This window comes from Neofelis nebulosa, chromosome 14, assembly GCF_028018385.1.
Source record: "Neofelis nebulosa isolate mNeoNeb1 chromosome 14, mNeoNeb1.pri, whole genome shotgun sequence".
Classification (NCBI taxonomy): Eukaryota; Metazoa; Chordata; class Mammalia; order Carnivora; family Felidae; genus Neofelis; species Neofelis nebulosa.
Window position 1 is genome coordinate 47,623,344 of NC_080795.1, and position 15,555 is coordinate 47,638,898.

Sequence of the window (15,555 nt, forward strand, 5' to 3'; positions counted from 1 at the left end):
TCATCCTTCAAGTCATAAGCCACTTTATTCCAGTCCCTTGAAATCACAGACTGCCTTGATTTTAGACAGAACAGACCATTTCCAGAGGTCCCTCAACACAGTAATGACAATAAACAGCCCAGCAAAGAAGTGACATAAACTTTTAGGCATTCAACCTTCCGGGTGCTGCAGAGTCCCTTGGCCAAATTTAAGTGCATTGCATTGGACATACAAAGCCCTTCCTGGGAAGGAATAGAAGAGAAAAACAACCATCGAGAAAATACAGACAGGGTCAATGGCAGGCCAGGACGAAGACTATTTCTGTGCATCTCAGGCATGTCGGTGTTCGTCAGGCATGTCGGTGTTCGTCAGCCATGCATCTGGCTCTGTTTTCTCTCCTAAGCAGCTGGAGCCCCTCTCCCCTCCTTCTCACTACAGCTCTCAGTTCTAGGGAACTGGATGAGTCTGGCTCAACAAGATGTCCTGACCGAAGGCAGAGCCCAGGCGGACTTGCCCAAATATTAACTGACTCCCCACCCTCTTTGGAGAACTGAAAGGGAGGAATTTGGTCTTCAGTCCAGAGCAGGAAGGGCTTTCCCCCCCAGCCCCCGCGTGGGGGAACGATGCACCTCCTGAACACGACCAGCAGAGGTGCTAGGTCCCTCACCCCCTCCGCCCTCTGCCTCTTAGGGTAATCCCCTGGTTTTCAGACCCAGATCTTACCACTCGGCCCAAGGAGGAATTTGGCAAGTCTCAGGGCTGACCAACTGGGAGGAGCTGACACTTAGAGGAAGATAAAGGTGATTTTACCACGTCTAGGCCTCCAAATTTCATTCTGCAAAGTTGGTTCATTTTGGCCAACCGTACAAATTCAGATTTTTGCTACCAGGTAAAATGGACTCAAGTAACACAGAGGAATCTAGAGTTAGAATGGACTCAACATCATCTCCCTCATGGTTATTTCTGTCTTTCTGTGGGTCATGATCTTCAGGAAGTAGCTTCAGTGCAGACAGACCCACTAAGGACCTCTCGGCCTCCTCCTGGGGCAGGGTCTACAATGTACATCCTTGAGGGCTTGGACTTCCCCATGCCTACTGCTTGGGAAAACGTGACGGACTTACCTGTGATCGGCAATTTTTACTCTTAACTTTCAATTCCAATTGGCGTGCGTGAGATCGCCAGACCGAACAGCGCGCAAATTTGCACTGTCACCTCTCAAAATAGAAATCTGCACTGAAAGAACATGGTGATGGAAAATACTTCGGGATTCCCCACAGCAGGCCCTGGAAATCACAGACGCACTGGCCCGTGCCTTCTTCATGATAAGTCAGCCGGCTGCCCGACCTCTGATTGTTTGAAGGGCCACTGGGGGCATGAAAAGGTCAGTATTCCAGATACAGCTCCCTAATCATACATGTGGCTTAAACCACTGGGAAGTCCCAAGAATTTATGGTATATATATTTTTTTCAGGTCTAAGGAATATTGATCTATTCAGAAGAGCACCACACTTCCAATCTAATACCACTGAGCTGCTGGGCTGAGCGAGCTAACCATCACCTCACATCTCTCACAAATATTAACCTTCTGGTGGCTCCCAAGGACGTGTCCCACTTAAACCTGCCCTAGTCTATTCTCCAGGCACAACCACTCTGGAAATGCATTCGAAATTAAGGTTGGGCCCTAGTCATGGTGACTTTGTACTTCTCTGGAATATATAAAATATACCTGTTGATTGGTGCATTTGTGCAAAGACAGATATGACTTTAAAACAAGACATAGACATTCATTATAGTTGGCTTACTTCACATTAAGCTACTAAAAACAGTCTTCTGTAATAAGATTGTATTAGTGCTCACTAAACATGCATTTCATTTAAACAAGGCAAAACACTTAATTTGGTCTGCAATACCCAATAGTTTATGTACAGCAGTCTTTTGTCTTAATCACAATAGGCAACAAGATGGGTCTGGTTTTGTTATATAAGTTACCATTTGTGTTTAATTTCCAAAGAAACTCATCTTAGCTCAGCTAGTGTAAACGCCGTGAGAAAACAGCTGAGCCATCATTTTCCTCTTCTCTACGAATTTACCTTGACACGTTCACAGCTTAGACACTACAACAGCCTGCTGGGGAAGAGGGTGGAGTGGACGCCTCCACGTCCCTTCTATAGCCTGGCCCCGGAGGGTTCCTTGTCCTTGCGGAACCCAGCACATGGCACCATCACCCCGAGGGCACGCGCGACTCCAGACCCGGGTGGGGAGTTTTGTTTTTCCAACAAGCCCCTGGAAGCTTGCGATTGAATCACTGGACCGAATTGTTTTCCCTTCTCTTGCCTCCCCGAGTCTTCGGTTTCAGAACAGAGACATTGGAATCGGAAGAAAAATGACAATAATAACAGCGATGGAGAAATCATAGAACAACGAACACCACAAAGTCTGTGCAAGACAGCATTGTCCATGCTCGGCCACAAGCGGTTGGGGCTCCGGGCATTCCCACAACAAAGGAAGCTGAAGGCGTCACGGAGGAAGGTGCATCTGACCTCACGGGGGGCAGCATCACCATCAACATTGTTTGGCAAAAAAAAAAAAAAAAAAAAAAAAAAAAAAAAAAAAGATAAACTTGTTAAAAAGGAAGATCGAAAGGGAACACAAGCAGCTCTACGATCCGTAGGGCGCGGGGCTCAGAACTGGCCGGCACTGCTGGGGTCACACTGCAGGAGGCGCACTATGGACGGGTCGCTCTTGGCCCCTCGGATGAATTCCTCCAGGGACAGTTTTCCTAGAAAGCAAGAGGACAGGTGAGCTGGTGGCAGCTGCAGGGCCTTACGGTCGTCCCACTGCATCTTGGTGGTGGCGACCGCTCACCTTCTCCCCTGTGGTCGCACCCTCTGCCCTTCCCGCCTGAGACCCATGGGGCAGGGCGAGGCTCATCACCGCAAAGCTAGCACCTAGCACGGCACCCTGCTTCCTGGGAGCCCATCGCTGACCTGGTGGCAGGTGGCCCTGACAGGACCCCTGCCCTCATAGCTCTTCCAGCTCCAGGCTCCCAGGAGGGGGTGGGAGGTTCTCATTCAGTATTGGTGAACAGTTATCTGGCCTTTGTATTATTATTATTATTATTATTATTATTATTATTATTATCATTTTAGAGAGAGGGAGAGAGAGAATCCCAAGCAGGCTCAGCGCTGTCAGCACAGAGCCCCTGATGCTTAACGGACTGAGCTACCCAGGTGCCCCTGGCCTTTGCATTTTTAGGAGAATGAGCTGTGCTCTAGCAGCACCAAAGCCATCGCGGGGTTCCCACGGTTCCCAGAGCCTGCTGGCCTCCTTCGGGTACACTTAGGTCTGCTGCAAGAGTCCCTCTGCTTGCATGTGAGCAGAGGGGCCCTCACAGACATCTGGGGGGAGGACCTTCTTTTGGACAACATGGGAGGAGGCCGCCCCTCCATCCAAAGTAAGGAGAATAAAGGGGTGTTCGCACGAGGCAGACGGATGCCCTGCCGGGTCCTTTGGGTCAAACAACAGGCTAGAGGAGGGACACCTGGCCTCCTGCGATCCCATTCCTATCTGTGTGTCCCTTTTCTTTCTGAGTAAGCTGGAATATATATTGAATTCCCCTCTGTCATACTGTTGTGGAGGGTGGGGGCAGCACAAAGCTTCTCCACCATTGCTGATGCTTCCAGAAGGGTCCCTCCTTGGGAAGAGCTGCTGGGCCTGCTCTTGATAGGAGCTCCCACAAGGGACCTGCTCCCCCTGCCCCTGAGGACAGCCCATGCCCACTGGGGCTTCCTGTTGCTGTGGGTCTTGTCCGAATGCCTTCAGGCTCTCACACTAGGCTCTACCCGCCCCCCCCCCCTTTCCAACAAAATCCATCCTCAAGGATTGTCTCTTACTTCTCCACTCATTCCAGACCCAGACAGGAAGGATACTGCCTACGGAAGCCTTCACCACCCCGTATTCAGAGACGTCAACAAATACGTCTTCCCCTTCGTCACAACCCCCTCCCCCAGCACCTAGTTCTCATTTAACCAAATCTACTTTAGCTACGAGGAGGAGAAAGGTGGGCTTTTATGCATCTATTTATTTTTAATATAGAGCAGGCCGCCTCTAGGCTTTGTGTCCTGCCCCCGCTCTGGCAGTGGTTACAATGGTGATGACTTGTTAGGTTTGAAAAGCTGGCGTGAGCAAAGGCAGAGGGCAGTGGCCACTTGAACACTTGAGGATCTCCAAAGGTAAGCCCTGGGAACCTTGGACCGGGAGCAGCGGGGAACACCCAACATTTCACCTCTATGTCTGGGTCTCTTGGATTAACTCCCCGTGTGCTTCTGAGTAGACTCCAGGGCTACGTTGCCTGTGTGTCCTGACTTTTCCAGTCTGAGGCCTGGGGCTCCACACAAAGAGCCTCCACCAAGAAGAATCTAACAGTGGGGAGACTGTAGGTGAAGCCTCTGCTCCAGGCTCCCACCCCCTCCCCACTTTTGACCCTTAGGAAAGCACCGGGCTTTTAGCAGCGGGATGTGTTCCGCGAGTGCTGCCCCAGTCAGGACCCCGTGACACCATTATAGCGAGCCTCTAACTCCCTGCCTATGAGCTGCACACACGAAAGTTTTGTCCTCCAGCACCTGCACCTTCGCTCATCCTATAGCTCTCTTCCTGCCAGGGGGCTGGGCCCTAGAGCAGGACACAAACCCACCTGTGCTCCCCTGGAGCACCAGCAAAACGTGCAGTTGAAAATCAGCAAGTTCATTAACTGTCAAACAATCCCATTTGTTTTGTCTTCGCAAAATAATCTATCTGCCGTGAATTAAGGTGCGTAAGGGGAAATCGGATGTGATAGCACTTTTGTGCAGGAAGCAAAGCAAACAGATTGGTCCGCACCCTGCAAAGCCAGATTCTCAGGCAGCTGGTGCCCCAGAGGCGCGTGGAGTAGAAAGAGAGGCTCCCTGTACTACAAAGCCTCCTGTCATTCTGTCCACCAGCACCATTTGGGGGATACAAGAGCGTTCGCACGTCACGGACAAGATTTGCTGGGGACGCCCAGGGACTCAGGGGAGCTGGTAATAATAGCAAGTGTTAACCCTGCCTGACGCGTGGGTTTCTTATGTACCAGACTCAGCGCTCAGCGCTTTAAATTCAGGTGTCCCATCTAAATAGGGTGGCCAGATTTGGCAGATAAAATATAGGATGCCCAGTTAAACACTGAATTTCAAATAAACAAGAATTCTTCTCATATAAGTATGTCCCATATATTTCACAGGGCATACTTCTAGAAAGAAAATCATTTGTTTACCCAAAATTCAGAGTTGATTAGGCCTCCTATAACTTATCTGGCAACCCAATATCTAAAACCCACTGTCCTTGAGTTTGAAATCCACTCTTCCTTTTCACTTTGGATTGTTCTGATTCCTCTTGTTGGGTCTGAATTGTGGATGGCACCCTCAGGGGGGAAATTGTTGGCCACCTCCCTCCCCTCCTCCCCTTCCCCCACATCGGCTGGGGAAGACCAGACTCCAGGAAACCAACACCTTAGGGCATGCGCAGAAGAGCCCAACCACACCCCCTGGGCAGGCTGGGGTGAAAGGCCAGGGTCTGAGTGGAGTAGCACCAAGTCCCTCTCTGCTTTCTGATTAGCTGGCCTGCAGGGATCCAGCCTGCTGTGGTTTAGGCCTGTTCCCACCTCGGTCCTTCTCTGTCCTGTACTACCAGGGAGCATGCAGGACGAGCCAGTTTCACAAAGAACTGAAAGCCACGTCTTTGCGGCCAATATCTTGCCCTCGGGTGGCATTGCCCTGCCTGGGTGGCCCCAGCCCCTCCAGCAGCCCCCACTGAGCAGAGCAAAGCAGCCTTGGCCTCCTACCATCTCTGTTGGTGTCCATCTGGCGGAAGATCTTTTCTGTCCTTTTCTCTGGGGTTGACTCGTCTTCAGGCATTTTCATTACGGAGGAAACCATCTTATAGATCGCCTGGGGACAGAAACAACGTATAAGCCAGAAACATAACAGCCTTATTACTAAACCTCCCAAATGTAGGGGTGAATGGGACATCCTCCATTAGCCCAGGGAGCTAGTCCCATTCCTGCCGATCTGTTGTAGAAAACCGATGTGCAGTGACTACCGAGGGATGCCCGGCCAGCAGAACTTGCTTGCTCCAGCAGTGAGAACCTGGCAGGAAGACCCACTAGACCCCTGTGTCTCAGACTTTCTTGTGCATATGAATCCCCTGGGGATCTTGTGAAAATGCAGAATCTGATTGATCAGGGCGGGGTGGGGGTAATGGGGGCCTGGGATTCTGCACTTTTTAAAAAAAATTTTTTTTAATGTTTATTTTTGAGAGAGAGAGAGAGAGAGAGAGCATGAGCAGGGGAGGGGCAGAGAGAGAGGGTGACACAGAATCCTAAGCAGGATCCAGGCTCTGAGCAGTCAGCACAGAGCCTACCCAACACATGGCTGGAACTCACAAAGGGCAAGACCATGGCCTGAGCCTAAGTCAACACTTAACTGGATGAACCACCCAGGTGCCCCTGGGATTCTGCATTTCCAACAAGCTCCCGTGTGATGCTGCTGTTGCTATCCTGAGAACACCACTTCTAAAAGCAAGGCTGTGGATAACAGTCCTCAGGTCAGAAAGACAGGTGGGTCTCTCCACCTTGGTCCCTCAAGCATAATAAACCCATGACGGCCTGCAAATGTCCACGCATGTCTTCTCCCAGGCAGACATTACTAATCCATCCCAATCCTCTCCCCTCCCCCTGCCCCCATATGTGGCAATCACCTCACATTCCTTTCCAGCAAGCTCCTGGGCATCCCCAAGATGGAGGCAAGCTGCCACCCAAGCTTTGTATTAAATAATTAAGCAGCTCAAAGCTTAAGATAAATTGGGTAAATCTGATGAGCAACAGAGGGTTTGACTGAGTTTCATATGCAATACTGAAGCCGTCTCCCCCACCATAGTGGAGCCTGTGTGGTACTCCTAAAGGCTTGGAATGTGGCAGTTGTCAAATGTAGATTTGATTTGGAAATAATGTAAAGTCACTGTTTTTATCCCCAGGCCATGACTTTGCTAATCAGATTCACTCTGGGGAAGCAGTTTTAGAAAAAGTAGATTTTGCAGGAGGGTGGGCATAAAAAGAATCTGGAAAGTTCTGGAGCTTCAGATGCCATGGGATAGTTGGAGGGAGGGGAGAAAGGAAGCCAGCTGAGAGAAAGTAGTTTTCCAATGAGAAGTGTGTGAGAGAAAACAAATTGATACTAAAGGCTCAACTTAACTTGCTTTACAGTCTTTTTTAGGATAAACTCTGCCTCATTCTGGAGGAAAAGGTGGCGAATGTTCTAATCCCAATCAATAAATTAGGAATGAAAAACTGACTCACCCAGGGTTCACCCTTGGGCAGATTCCACACCATAGGGATCCCTCAGGCCAGGTTCCCTGAGTCTGTCTGAAACCCCCCCCCCCAAAGCCCTTGCTCAACTCCAGGGTGGCCTCCACAGTGATTCTGCCTGGGAGAAAAGTCAAGCTCAGAGTTACAGCTCGGTCTCAGATCGTGGGTGTCACTAGGGTAAACTTGGCCATAGCTCCCTCAGGAACCGTTCACGGAAGTGTGCGGCGAAGGCATGAAACAAACCACACTCTGTCTTCCTCCTGGACCCCTACTTGCTGTCCACTCTAGCCCGGGTCTACACCGCCATCTGTGCTGAGCCTAGAGTGCCAAATGCCAAGCCTCTGGGGACACCTGACTCCTGGAGGGAACTAGAAAAGCCCATAAAGATAGAGTTCTTTTTACAAACAGGAAGACAGGTGCTGAGAGTTCCTGGACCAGGTGAACATTTGGTAACGGCAGCAGAGAGCAGAAGTCCTGTCCAGAGCTCGACAACCTGCCCAACACCCACCTTGGTTTCCTGGACCAGCAGCAGCTCTGTTTATGCTCTTCCCTTATCTCAGTGCTCACCTGGCCCTCTCCCTCTCCCAAAAATCCTACTCATGTGTTAAGGGCAGGTTGAAATGTTACCCTCCTCCAGGAAGTCTTCCAGGGTCTTCCTTCTATGTGTAATTTCCCTTCCTCTGTGCTAGCAAATGGCTCCATTCAAAGCCTCTCTTGGATCATTCCATCCCATTTACTTGAACTGTAGTTACCAACCACATTCTCCTCTTAGACGGGATGGTGGCAGTCTGATCTGGCTATTCACTGAACCCCTGACAGTTCCTAACACAGGGCTTTGCACAGACTTGGGCTCATAAGTTTGAAGGATTCATTCAGGAATAACTGTCCCCAGCCCCCCATCGCCTCCTCTCAGGCTCTTCCTCTACTCTCAATGTTCTATTCTGCTTCTCGTTATAAAGTTCCCCTTTCTCCTCTTGTTATGCTTTTCTCAGCTTCCCCTTCTCTTTTCTTCCTCCCTTTCTTTATATAATTAAACATATTCATGTGAAACCCCTTAAAGATTCTGTTGGGGAGGGAGACTTTCCTCTGCCCTTCAAAAGCCCTCTAATTGGACTAAGACTCAAGCTGACAGGAGACAAACAGGAGGAAATCAAATTTAATATTGTGCACATGGGGAATCCACACAGATATCAAAGATTCCAAAGACAGTCAAAATGAGGCATGTGTGTCATCCTGAACTAAGGAGAAGGGGACAGGAGTCTGGGACTTCAAAGGGAAAAATTGTAATTCACAGGAAAATGAAAAGGAGTAAATGTTTGGTAAACAAATGTGTCCTGGGGACACTTGGAAACCATGGGACGTAGAGGACTTTGATCAAACAGGCCTTGCTAGGTTCCTCCCTGTCTACCACACCTTGTTCATACCATAATGTAGCTCTTTGTGGTGACAGCTCTCTTCCTGGAGCGGGTCCTCTACCTAAATTCTTTTTAGACAGTTGTGGGGGAGGCAAAGAGCTTTCCTTGAATCTGCTCAGTTTCAAATGCTCATTTAAAAAACTCAAAATAATCTTCATGCCTAAGTGGCCCATCTTGGGCACCCTGCCCTTGGCCCCCACAATTTTTCAGTCTATCAAAAGCTACGGGCTCTCCGCTCAGGAACCAGGCACACATGCTCGTGGATCTCCACTCACTGTTACAGACAGCTTCAGGGGCTCATGGATTCAGGAGCCCGTCCACGGACTCCAGGTGGGAAAACCCCTGATCTCAATTTACCCCCTCTCCTTTTCTCATTCATCCATTCACTCAGTCATTCCCCAACTATTTGTCAATCAGCTATCACATACCAGGCCTATCTACCCCATCCTCGCCCTCAAAGGTTTACTGTTAAATAAGGCAGACTGACATTATTTGAACAATCAAAGAAATGAGTGTAAAACATTTGTTGAGGGAAGTGCTACAAAGGAGGGTGCATGGTCTTATGAGATGTTGTAACGGGGGAACACTCCTTGCCGGGAGGATGAGGGCAGTCTTCCCCGAGGAGTGAGGAAAGCAAAAAGATGAAGGAAGTGGACAGCTTACAGAGAAAAGGGACAGAGGAAACAGGTGCATAGACACCCAGGTAGGAAGAACGGCAAGAAGGCTGAGGGAGTGTGGGGGATATGGTACAAGATGTGGCTCTGGAGCAGCTCAGGACAGACCACTGGGGCCCCGATCAGATGAGGGTATTTGTATTTCTCCAATAAGCAATCAAAAGAGAGAAGCGATATTAAATTTGATTCTATTTGCACCTACTCCCCAAATCCATCCCTACTCCCTTACTTGCAGGCAATGGTGTTCAGAGAATTTAAAAACTGTCATTAATAATTTACTCATCGTTTATTGAGTGTCTACTACGTGCTAGGTGGTGGCAGTCAACTATCAACACGACCCATATGGTCTTTCTTATTGTGTATCTCACCAGTCCTCTGGTAGAAGGCTAGGGAGACACCATATTGGTGACCCAAAGCACCATTTAGATGGGTGCAATGATTCCAGTGATGTCTTACTGTTACAAAAGCCTTCACTTACACTACCTCTGGTTCCCATGATGGTGAGTAAACTCACTGGTCGGGAGCATTCCTTGGAACTCCCAGCCTCTAAGAGCTGGGGCTCATGAAATTCTTCTCCTTCCTGGAATTCTGATGGGAAGTCAACTGTGCAATAATCCAGAGATTATTCCCTTAATACTCTTGGTTGAACAAACGAAAGATCAAATGAACAGATGAATTTGTGTTAGAAAACAAGGTTCCCACACTCAACAGAAGGTCTTGAAGAGATTTAGCCTTTTGCTATTAGGCCAAAGGAGTGGGGTTGGAACAGAGAAATAAAGATGGGTTAATATAAAAACCAAAATCCAAATCAAAACAAAGCAATGAAGAAAGTCAGGATGCCCTTACCTCAGTATATTTGCAAACAGGACTTCTGGAATTGGGCAAGAGGCACAGTGTCTGAGCATATTGTAAAGTTGAGGAGGAAGTGAGGGCTCCTTTGAGAGGCTCACATTCCAGATAGCTCTTTCATGGCCCTAGATTAGAATTTTTTTTTTTTTTAATGTGCATCAACTCACAGACAGGGGTTAGTGGATTGTTCACAAAACCAGGTCTCTGATGTGTGTGGCACCAGAGCAGTGAGCAAAGAGCTGAGGTGACAAGTCCCTGTCCCAAGAGTGAGTAAGTAGATGGCGACCAGGCAAAACCACATTTGGGAAATCATCTGTCCCCTTCCCACGGCATCAATAACCCAGAGCTGATTGCATTAGAACTTCAGAATCTAGGACTCCACAGCACAGGGAGAAAAGACACAATGCCAGACAGCAATCTGAAACAAATCATGTCTCTTATTAGCTCTACTACCCCCCCTCCCCAAATTTAATGGGATTAAACCATGAAGAGGCCAGGCTACTTTCCTGCTTATTTTTAGCAATGTCAATGAGAGGCCCAGCAGGGACATCCTGTTTTTAATTAAACTTGAAGAGCCTTATTCTCAAATCTGGGTAAACACAGAGCTATGGGTTGCCCAAGAGCCCAGCTCTGGCTCTGCCCCTATATAGGCTTGGGACAGTTTTCTGCCCTGCAGCCCGGGGTCTCACCAGCTTCCTTGTGCCCTATATTTTTCTTCCTTTTTTCCTCTGAATGAACCACTTCTTGGAATTCTGGAAAATTAGGAGTCACGTCTGCACTGATAAAAGTTGTAGGATTAACGGAGGGCAGGCACAGTGCCAAGAGTCAAACTTGACCTTCTCTCTCTAAAGGAAACCAGACCGTCTTTTTTCACCAGATGGAGGGTCTTCTAACAGGACATCCAAGGCCACGTGACAACTGACCAAAGGCAGAAGAAGTTAAACAGTACAGGGTGGGGGGTTGCTTTGAGATTCTAGGTAAAGAACAGCACCCCACTTAGAAGAATATTGCACATCAGGAAATGAGGGTGGAGAGAGGCCATGAGGATCTTTCTTAGAAACACTTTTGAAATAGGATCGAAGTCTGTGTGTCTGGAATGGTGTCAGTGGTTTCTTGTTCAGGGTGAGAAGAACACCTGAAGTCAGTAACTTCCCTAATGTTCTATGCAGGTGCTGTAGGTACCTTCACAGGGAGAGGGTGAAGGGAGAAGACCCTGTCCCTTTTCAACCAAAGCCTCTCCATTCCTATTTTAGGTTCCATGTAAGATTTTACTTGAAAAAAGCAAAAGCAAACTCATTGCCCTCAAAATCCTGTGTGTGTGTGTGTGTGTGTGTGTGTGCGCGCACACACACACACACACACGCGCGCGCATGTGAATAGCCCTGCCATCCACCCTGTGGTGCAAAGACATCTTTGGCACCTCTCTGCCATCTATCTCCATTTCTAGGACCCAGTGAATCTGTCTCCTTAGTATTTTCTTAAATCTATCATTCCTCCTGTCACTGTCCTCTTTTAAGTCAGCAGTGATACCCATCATTCTTAGATATGGGCAATTAATATTTGTTTTCAATCTTACATTAAGTGCAATGCAAAAGCAGCTTCAAAGAGCCCCATCCGAACAGGCCTTTTATTGTCCCTAACAGACATTCCAGAGCTGTTGTATTCTAGGCCTCCATGTTTGGGGGGTTGGGGGGGCAATGATGAGTTTGATTCGGGAATACTGACCTTCAAGTGCCAGTGCAACATCTCGGTGGAGATGTTTACTAAGATTTGGACGTAACAAAGTTGGAGATCTGGAAGTAATCAGTTGTTTCCTGCATAAATTGGGGCTAATAAGGTTGGCATGAAGATTCAATGAGGTCAGGCACGTGCACTGAGTTGAACAGTATCTTGCAAAACTTCACGTCTACCCAGAGCCTGGTAAGGTGACCTTATTTGAAAATAGGGTCTTTGACAATGTAATCAGGTAAAATAAGATCATGCTGGATTCGGACGGGCCCTAATCAATCCAGCAATTCAAAGGAAGGAAAGTTGGACACGGACACACAGGAAGAATGTCATGTGATGATGGAGGCAGAAGCCGGAATGATGCAGCTGTGAGCCAAGAAATGCCAAGTGTTACCAGTCACCACCGATGCTAAGAGGCGTGAAACAGATTACCCTCCCCGCCGGAGTTCCCAGAAAGAACCAACCTTGTCCCTACCTTGATTTTGGACTCTGGCCTCCAGAACCCTGAGAGAATACATTCCTGTGGTTCTACGCTTCCCAGTTTATGAAGGTTTGTTATGGCAACCCTAGGAAACTACCACAGCGTGGAAAGCACTCATCATTATACTCAACCCACCGCAAACACTGATGAGAGGAGACTTCTTGGAGGGAATGACAGGAAATAAGGGCTGTAGCTGGAACTCTGAGAGTATCCATGTTCAGGGAGCCGAAGAACGAAGAGCAGTCCACAAAGGACATTGGAAGGGAAGAGCCAGAGAGGGCTGCCTCGCTCATATTGCCAGATGGCATACTGGATGCTAAGAGTTAAACTCTTGTCGTAAGATTAATCCCCTAATAAGAAAGGGATAAACCAAACACAACTGGTAAGCGCGAAGATTAGTCCTGAGAGGAAGCCACTAGCCGAAGCAGTTGCTTTAGAACTTCCTCCCGGAAAGAAATCGAAGGTGCACGCCAGGGTCATATCCGTGGTCCACATTCATAATTGAGAATTAGGTGAGGGTGTGGACCTGAATTCCCAGGTACCATATCAAAATAGATTAGAAGCTCTTGTCTCACCCCTCACTCTTCCCCCAGAATCAAAAGAGCACAGTGCTTTAGGTCTCCAGGAATATATTAAAATTGACCTAGTGTCTATGACACCAATTTAGAAAGATGATCGGGAGGAAAAATGCACAGTGCCACTCAGGAAGTGGCTCTTAAAGAACGTAAAGAAGGTTTCCTGGTCCTGACCTTGGTCCTCTGTGGCACAAATACTCACAAGCTGGTTGTGCGAAAGGTCACAGTTGGTGATCTTGCAACCAGCTGGGACTAATCTGTGCGTTTGTGTGGTGCTCCTGGAGGGCAAACCTGTGCCCGGTCCCCCTGCTTGGGAGTCTCTCTCTCTGCCCCTCCCCCGCTCATGCTCGAGCTCTCTCTCTCTCTCTCTCTCTCTCAAAATAAACATTTAAAAAGAAAAAAAGTCCAATACTGCTAAAAGAAACAGAAATGTATCTTCTGTGATGAGCTGCCAGTATACCCCCAACCTCCTCCCTTCAGGTCTCATTCATTCAAAAGGTATAAAAAGGTAGACTAAGGGTGTCCTGAAGTTCATTTGCCTTCATCAAAAATGCCAATTAACCCTGAATCATAACTAGGAGGAAGGGTCTGATTCCAAGACAGCATTCTCTCCCTGGGAGTGCTGTGGTCCCATTGATGGATCCTCAAATTCAGTGCTCTCTTACCCCCAACATCCCAGGGAAGGTCCAGGCATTCATGGCCAAATCAGCAATGCCACTCTTTGGCTCACTCGGCCCCTTCCTCGGCCCCTGTGCTGTGAAGGGTGTAGGTGTGCAGACCTATCTCCACCTGGGCTGATGCACAGACAGGAAGCCTTCTCCCCGCTCTTGTAGTGGAGGGCTGACCCTAGCTCCCACCCAGAGGAGAGGCTCTGCTGTAAAATGGGGAAAAGTCAGAGCTGTGGTCTGGCTCATGACTCCCGAGAGGCAGTTTTGATGCAATAAAACACTGGGCCTAAATCATGTTCCTAAATTTGTCACTTAAAAAAAAATAAGCATGTGAATGTAAAAATGTTCAAGACTCTAAAAATAAATCTGTGTATGTTTTTGCTTGTTCATCCAGATGTTGATATAGCACAAAATTATTTTTTTACAAAAGGAAAATATCTGCATTTTAATATATGTGGCAGAGTGAATAATGGTCCCCCACAAGATGTGCCTGTCATAATCCCTAGAACATGTGAATATGTTACCTGATATAGTAAAAGGGACTTTGCAGATGTGATTAAGGACCTTGAGATGGGGGACCAGTTCTATCTGGCTGGTCTCGGTGTAGGTGCAATGGTCTTTATGAGTAGAAGAGAGAAGAGAGTGAGATGCCCACGAAAACGCTCGTGTGAGGAGGACTCAATCTACTATTGCTAACTTTGAGCATGGATGAAGGAGGCCACAAGCCAAGAAATGCTTCCCCCATAGGTTGCATCCCATGGACGCCTTGATTTTGGTCCAGTAAAACTAATTTCAGACCTCTGACCTGGAGAACTGTAAGATAACGACCCCGTTGTTTTAAGCAACTAAGTTTATGGCAATTTGTTACAGCACCAAGAGGAAACTGCCATAGTGCAGTCAGTGTGACTGAGACCAAAGCTTGTCACCGTAAGCTATTCTGTGGACTCTGACGCCTAACTGAGAAGCAACATCAGGGAAGAAAAACACTAGAAAATGTAGGCAATACTACACTCCATTCATTGTCAAGCCTAATTATAAACTTGTTTGGACCCCAGTCACACCCTGCCCGGTTTTAGTGTCTGTAGGTGAACAACATAAATTTGCATTTTATTAAATTGCTTTGCATTGCTGAGTCTTGGAGGAGCAGAAGTTCAGTCAAGAATTTATATATCGATGCTTGTCATCAAGCTGTAGGTTTTACTCACTTTAAGAAATAGGACCTTAATTTGTGAATGCTTCTGCTGGCCTCCGGCCTGCTCTCATCTCCTCATTCTCTACCATATATTTGCCTGCATGCAAAGCAGAAACCCAATGGGACAGTGACTCTCTGAAGTACATGCACCCCTGCAAAGGTACTTCCTCAATGGTGCAGACCAGCTGGAACCAAAAAAAGAGAAAGAGAGAGAGAGAGAGAATCTGTACACAACTTCTTGGGACAGGGACAGGGTCTGGAGTGTGGGCTTCCAGAAGGGGGTGAAAAAAGAAGAAAAATAGAAAGGGAAGTTTGGCAACATCCTACACATTCCAGTTCATCCACTGGAAACTTGGGATTAGCATTAGAATGAGACAGAATACATGAATCGTCAGTTTGCAAAGTAGCAGAATAGAATAACATAGCCCTTAATAGGAAAATGATTCTGAGTGTAATTTAATCTCATTGGCAATTTGGAAGTCGCCTCAAGGTGCCACAGTATTTCCTCCCCACGGTGGGGGGTGAGTCGTGAATGTCAATCCTCAGGGTGCTGTAGGAAACTCCATTTGCAGGCTCCGGAAAAAACCCAAGTGCTTACCAGCACCTCCTGCACATT

At 47.9% G+C, this 15,555-nt stretch overlaps 1 protein-coding gene across 3 annotated transcripts in view; it reads right to left on the reverse strand.

Moving 5' to 3' along the window:
* The window catches only part of NCALD (neurocalcin delta), a 397,251-nt gene continuing 381,696 nt past the window's right edge, over window positions 1-15,555 (reverse strand). For all 3 annotated transcript variants that reach the window (XM_058698721.1, XM_058698720.1, XM_058698719.1), the window contains 2 exons: window positions 5,837-5,942; window positions 1-2,758 (listed from right to left, as the gene is read on the reverse strand). In XM_058698721.1, the coding sequence (XP_058554704.1) occupies window positions 2,661-2,758; window positions 5,837-5,942 (204 nt within the window). In that variant the 3' untranslated portion in view covers window positions 1-2,660. The remainder of the gene's footprint in view (window positions 2,759-5,836; window positions 5,943-15,555) is intronic.